At 49.0% G+C, this 6,000-nt stretch overlaps 1 protein-coding gene and 1 non-coding gene across 2 annotated transcripts; one reads left to right on the top strand and one right to left on the bottom strand.

Annotated features, from left to right (window-relative positions):
* Positions 1 to 244: 244 nt before the first annotated feature.
* On the bottom strand, positions 245 to 2,485 carry BDV37DRAFT_45688 (sugar porter family MFS transporter). Its single transcript, XM_032090693.1, has 3 exons — positions 1,661 to 2,485; positions 851 to 1,561; positions 245 to 794 (listed from the first exon to the last, which is right to left on the bottom strand). The coding sequence occupies exons 1-3, from the start codon at positions 2,195 to 2,197 to the stop codon at positions 423 to 425; spliced, it is 1,620 nt and encodes a 539-aa protein (XP_031935175.1). The 5' UTR covers positions 2,198 to 2,485; the 3' UTR covers positions 245 to 422.
* A 903-nt stretch (positions 2,486 to 3,388) lies between these two features.
* BDV37DRAFT_t236 lies at positions 3,389 to 3,460 on the top strand. Its single transcript has one exon. It is a non-coding gene; the product is annotated as a tRNA-Glu (tRNA).
* Positions 3,461 to 6,000: the final 2,540 nt, after the last annotated feature.

Below are 6,000 nucleotides of genomic sequence, written 5' to 3'. Positions count from 1 at the left end.
GAGTAAGGGGATAAGGTTCGACTGGCCCCCTCATCGAATAAATAAGCTTCTTCAAGAGTTGATAACGTACGAGGACCCACCAAGATATATATCTGGTCCCCATACGGAGTACGTTCCGAAGGAGAACATGGTCTTGCCCTAGTCCTCATATAGACGATCATACTGGTACCTTTAAGAAAAAATATTCACCTACGTCATCTGAGACTTCATCATACCGGGAGCGCATACTTTCGAGGGCCGAGGGCCTCAATGTGCTTCTCTATTTCCATATCAGAAAACCGCTCAAGATAGAAATTCTAAGGACCCACAACACTGCAAAAACACAGACAAAAACTTAAAGAGAACAGCAAATATACAAGCTCCTAAATCAGAACACCGACGCAAGTTCTATATACAAGTCTATAAGCCGTCTATCGTGAAATCTATGACCTCGTCTCATTGCCATCTTCCACATGTTCCTCCTCGCTCTTATCAAAGTTTCCCTCCTTGATCTCGAACCGGAATCGCTCTTCCTCCTCCTTCATCTGAGCCTTGACCTTCTCGTTTGCCCGCCAGACCGGCTTCACCTCGAACAGGCGGTCCACAACCTCCAGTGGGATACCGCTGGTCTCGGGAATGAGGAAGAAGGTAAAGAAGAAGGCAAGGAAGGACAAGGCGGCGAAAAAGAAGTACACTCCATAGCCCATCGCGTCGAACATTTGCTCCGTAAAGCGGGAAACAAGGAAGTTGAAGAGCCAGTTGCTGGCGGTTGTGGCGGCCTGGGCCAGCGACCGGATGTTGGGATCGAAGAATTCCTATTCATCGTTGGTCAGTGACGGTACTTTGAGTCAATGGGGCGAGAAAAACTCACCGAGTTAATAACCCATGGCGTGCCGTTCCATGTCGGCGTGTACACCGCCGTCCACATGTAAAAGAAGAAGATGGCTGCAATACCACCACCGTTCAAGTGATCGGTGGGGTTTTTCTCAGGCTCGACGATGCAGATGTAGGCACCAATAATCCACATACAGATCGAGCCCGTGATGGCACCGATCAGGAGAAGCTTCCGTCTTCCTAACTGGTCGACCAGGAACAGAAGCCACACGAATGTCATGACGGCTTTCACCACGCCAAACAAACCCGTGGTGATTCCGATCGTATCGCTATTGACACCGATGCTTGTGAAGATGGTAGGACTGTAGTAGTTGATCGCGTTGATTCCGGATCCATTCTGCCAGAAGAACAACATACAGCCCAGGAAAAGGCGCCACATGATCCGGGGTCGTGTGCCAACGGACTGGAAGGGCTTCCAGAATCCAATACCAATGGTGGTTGCCTGCTCTTCAAGCGCTTGGTCGATAGCTGCCACCTCCTCGGTGATATAAATATCGGTCTCACTCAACTGACGAATCCAGCAGAGATTTGCCATTGCTTCCTGTCGGCGGTCCTTGAGGAAGAGCCACCGAGGGGATTCCTTGGTCCATAAGGCACCAATAAAAAGCAGCCCAGACGGAACCAGCTGGATGGCAAATGGGATCAACCATTGCGTGTGGCCAGGTTCCATATTTTTTTGGACACCGTACTACGCCGGTTTAAAGTCAGCATTTTGTCCGTGATTTCGAGCGAAGAGGAGGGGAGCAGGGGAAAGCAGAGTGTCAATAAAAGGCGCCAGACTACTCACGTTGATCCAAAATCCCACCATACCACCAATCTGCCAGCCGAGCTCATAGAGACCGACAAGTCGCCCACGAATGGCCGGAGGGGCCAGTTCCGAGAGATAGATCGGGACAATGTTCGAGGCGACACCGGTGCCGAGTCCATTCAGGACTCGTCCAGCATACATAATTCCCAGTCCGCGGGCGTGGTTGGCACCTAGCTGCAGACCGGCTCCTAACGTAAAGATAGCTGAAGCGATCACCAAGCTCCATTTGCGTCCCAGAAAATGACCAATAGGGTAGGTGAAGAGGGCCCCAAAGAAGGCACCAGCAATGAATAGCGAGACAATATTCTCGCTGATCAAGTCCACCTTCGCAGATGACATCTTGTCCAAGCCGAATTCCTTTCGGAAGGAGTCCAGTGTGATGGTCGTACCGATAAAGGCACTAGTATAACCAATCATGTTGGAACCACATGATGCAATGGCTGCCAGCAGGTACACTCGCCAGTTGTAGACATTCTTAGGAGTCGGACGGTCCTCAACGACGTTAAGAATGCCCATCGCGATGGACGGGGGGTCGAAGAATCAATTGAAGTAGGGAAGGTGACAGAGAGGATTCTTCGACACGGGGCGACCTGGGAGGAACAAGGGGTAGGTGGTTTTGAGCACAACAAAAGTGAGAGCTAGGGCCGGGCCTGAAGAGCATCTTAAAAACTAAATAGACATGGATGGCCTCTTCACTCGAACTATCTCCACAAGTTCCGTCGAGGTCCGCCCCAGACTGGGGCGCCATGGGGTTGAATCTATGAGCTGCGATACGTCGAGAACTGCAATGGACGCTGTTTCCATGCAAAAATTTGCTTTGCCACGGTCCCCCGGTGAGTGGGAGCGTGGGCCGGGGAAGCGTTTTCCCCAGACTGTTTTGCCCCTTAGCCGCGAAGAAATGTTCAGCCGCAGCGATCAAACTTATATTCCCTACATAGAAGCGACGTGTGGCCTTCTAGCTGATCCACATTTTCCCACAACTTTTCCCAATAAGTGGCCTTAGACGACGTCTTCGTCAGGGTGGGAGGTCAGCTGTCACAGTATTGGAGACAACTATTCCGAGCTACTAGAGTCCCTAATTCATTCATCCACCATGATGAGGGCTTTCCCGGTGAACCACCGTCTTCACCGCATGGGGCAGTCTACAGGGGTAACTTCGGCTTGGCGGGGGGCGAGAGCGCAGCCCAGAGTTGAGAAAGAAGTTAGAACTTCCTTGGTAAGCGAATATCCCGGGATCGCTTATCCGGGATTGTTGAGAAAAACGTCAACCCGATGCCGGGGAGAGCGCTTAACCCCACTGCAGGTCGGAACCTTGCCGAGCTGCCGTTGATCTCGGTGCTTTAAAAGCTCGACTATAGCGCACACCGGTGGATGAAAAGGGACGAAGAACTCATCCATGGGATTCTGTTTACCCCAGAATCCAATACCCGAAGCGATTTGGGATACGGGTATATGCATGTAGAAGCGTATAAGCGGAGGAATGTATAGGATGCCGTGCACAAACTCCGTAAAGAGGGACGGGAGTAGAAGCTTTTGCCAACCTGGGACAAGAATGGAGGCTAAACTGTATTGGGGCTCGGCAAAGGTCAGGCGCCAGAATCAATGACTCGTTCTTTTTCGGATAAGCCGTTGTGGAGCCCGACTTACTGGTGACTTTTTTTATTTTAGGGCTATGTAACACAAAAGAAAACCACTTTTCAACAACTATCCGATATGGTGTAATGGCTAACATCGCTGTCTCTCACACAGCAGCTCGGGGTTCGATTCCCCGTATCGGAAATACTTTTTTTTCTTTCGTTTTGCCTACCAATACAGACTGTGTGCATACACAACGTCAATGACATGAACGCGAGCAAGAAAAGCCCGCACCATGATATGCACCAAATACCTCTCCATTTACACCTCGCTTGAAGTCCTTTTTTTTTTTTTTTTTTTTTCCCTTTTCTTTTTTGAATGTCAGATGTGACATGCCTCGTCCCGTGTCGCGATGAGCGGTGAATATCTATATTTATGGATAGACGAAAAGAACCCTCTTGGGTCCTTGGAAGGAGAACATGCGAGATGATGTCTTGCGTGGTATACCCACCACATACAGTCGACTCTAGTTAGTGCACATGCTACTCCTTTCAGAGTTGGAGTAAAGACAATGTTTCCTCCCTTTGTTACTCCTGGACACGGATGCAGAGCATGATCATATATATATCCCTGCAAAACGGTACACTATCCCTCATCCACCACAGACACCGAACAAGACCTTGACAATAAAGCTGCTTTAAGATGTCCAAGTTGCTCACCTGACTAATGGCCTTGCAGGAAGTGGTAGTAGACCAAAAGCCCAATGATCGAGTGGAATTACAAATCCCTCACCCCCGGAAAAGACTATTAGAAGGGATGGATGGGGGATGGTTCAACCAGCTCCCTCCTTAATCCCACATTCCCCTTACTTCATTTACGCCACCCAATTGACAGGGTGCACAACTCAGTCCTAGCTAGGGCACTGAACAACCCAAGTTGAACATTAGTCAGTTATGCGAATGTTTTCAACACTCCTTCTGCTCCCTTGCCCTGTCTACGCGCTGGGAAAGATGATCCTCAACAGCCATCTCGAACCCACAATAAAAAAATAAAAAATAAATTAATAATCACTCCGATAAACATCAGTAATCGCTTACAGGGTAAGTTTAAACTAACAAAACCCAATCTACCAAAGACAAAGTTAGATAAAATAAGCGCCGCTTTAGCAACATCGCTTCCTTCGGCTCGGGCATTCTCACTTTGCTCTGATACTCATATAGGCTACTCATACCCGGAGTCCTTTTCCACAGACGCACCAAGAATTCAACAAAGTTTAGTACTTAGTGCTTCTTCCTGTGCTAAGGTATATTACTACTGGCCCCCATCGTCAGGATATACAAATCCTTCCGCATGAGTTCGGATATCCACCTTGTTAGGTGGCGGCTTTTCTAACGATCCGCATGATAGGGCTAATCGGCCCAGGATGAGTGTTGGAAAACACACCCGGAAGGAATGTTCTCCGATAATCATTAGAGAGAGCAGTCGATCAACCAATCCTTTCTGTGGATCGAATTTTGTTGTCCTCCCTACGATGTGAGCTTTGCTCAGAAGAGAAAGAGGGAGCACATATGCAAGGAACGGATGCTCTCTGGAATGTCTGAGTTGATGAGCCACCACCTTCAGTAAACAAAACCTCGCCGTTCGGTAAGACATGTACAAGAAGAGAAAGAGGCCAGAGCATGGTCCGGCAGATTTGGAATACAGCGACGGTGGTAGTTGCCTGTAAACTGGCATGCAAGAGCGAAATCTTACAGCCGCAGGGGCTCTCTGGGGAGGAGAATGGGGAGATTGGGCGATCGTTACTACGGGCAGCTAACTGGATGAAGCCATCTTGTCTCAACCCGCAGTGTTGACATGGGCGTTCGTCATTGAAGTTCATGCAAACTCTTCGCCGGTAGCGATATCAGGAAACTCAATCTCATCTAAACTTCCATTCAGAACTCTACCACAGAAACACGTTAAATAGAATGAACTAGCGTTTACAAATGCTTAGGCGAAGTTTGACTTGCCTCGTCACCTGCGTATACTTCAGGGAAGCTCAGATCGTCCCGCTGTGGCTGCTTCAGGGGCGGCCCGGATTTAAAATGCGGCTTGGCTCGTATGATTTGTTTCTGAGACGCGTCGAGTCATGCATACATATTCCACTACACATCGAAAGTAAATCAGGTAAAAGACCACCGTTAAGGCAGGACGTCTCAAAAGGATTCACTCATGTCTCAAGGAAGAAATCCCCGAACCTGCGGATGGCCCCACGCCCTTCTACTCCGTATGTTCGTGTCTCTCCCTCTCCACAGCCATCAACCAAATGCACCAAGATCACCATAGCGGCCTCAGACGGATTCCGGCGTTGTTGACATAATGGTAAGCGTCGCGTGTGAACAGATACGGACTATCGTTGTCTCCTCGAGAAGGCTGGCCCGAGGAAGTGGAAGGGCCTGAGCGCCAGCAACATACTTGCTGTGGTATGCTACTGTACAATTTCCAGGTTTTGCTTCGATTGCCATTGTATATCCGTGACGATGACATTGCAAACCCACGAGCTTAGTGAGGGCTAAGAATGCAGATCTTTCCTAGCTCATATTATGCATGGACGAGAGTGCAATGGATTTATTGTTCCTGTAAATCTGAAGGGTCGGGGTGTGAGACATACTCCGGAAATTATGTCCAGCTAATGAGAATGATCATGGCTGTGTTCTTTCCACAGTAATCGATCGACTCCATTGTTGTTAGTCTGGGATGCCGAT

The sequence above is a fragment of the Aspergillus pseudonomiae genome (assembly GCF_009193645.1).
Source record: "Aspergillus pseudonomiae strain CBS 119388 unplaced genomic scaffold BDV37scaffold_139, whole genome shotgun sequence".
NCBI lineage: Eukaryota > Fungi > Ascomycota > Eurotiomycetes > Eurotiales > Aspergillaceae > Aspergillus > Aspergillus pseudonomiae.
Note: the sequence above shows the minus strand (reverse complement) of the source record. Positions and strands in the feature narration are given on the sequence as shown.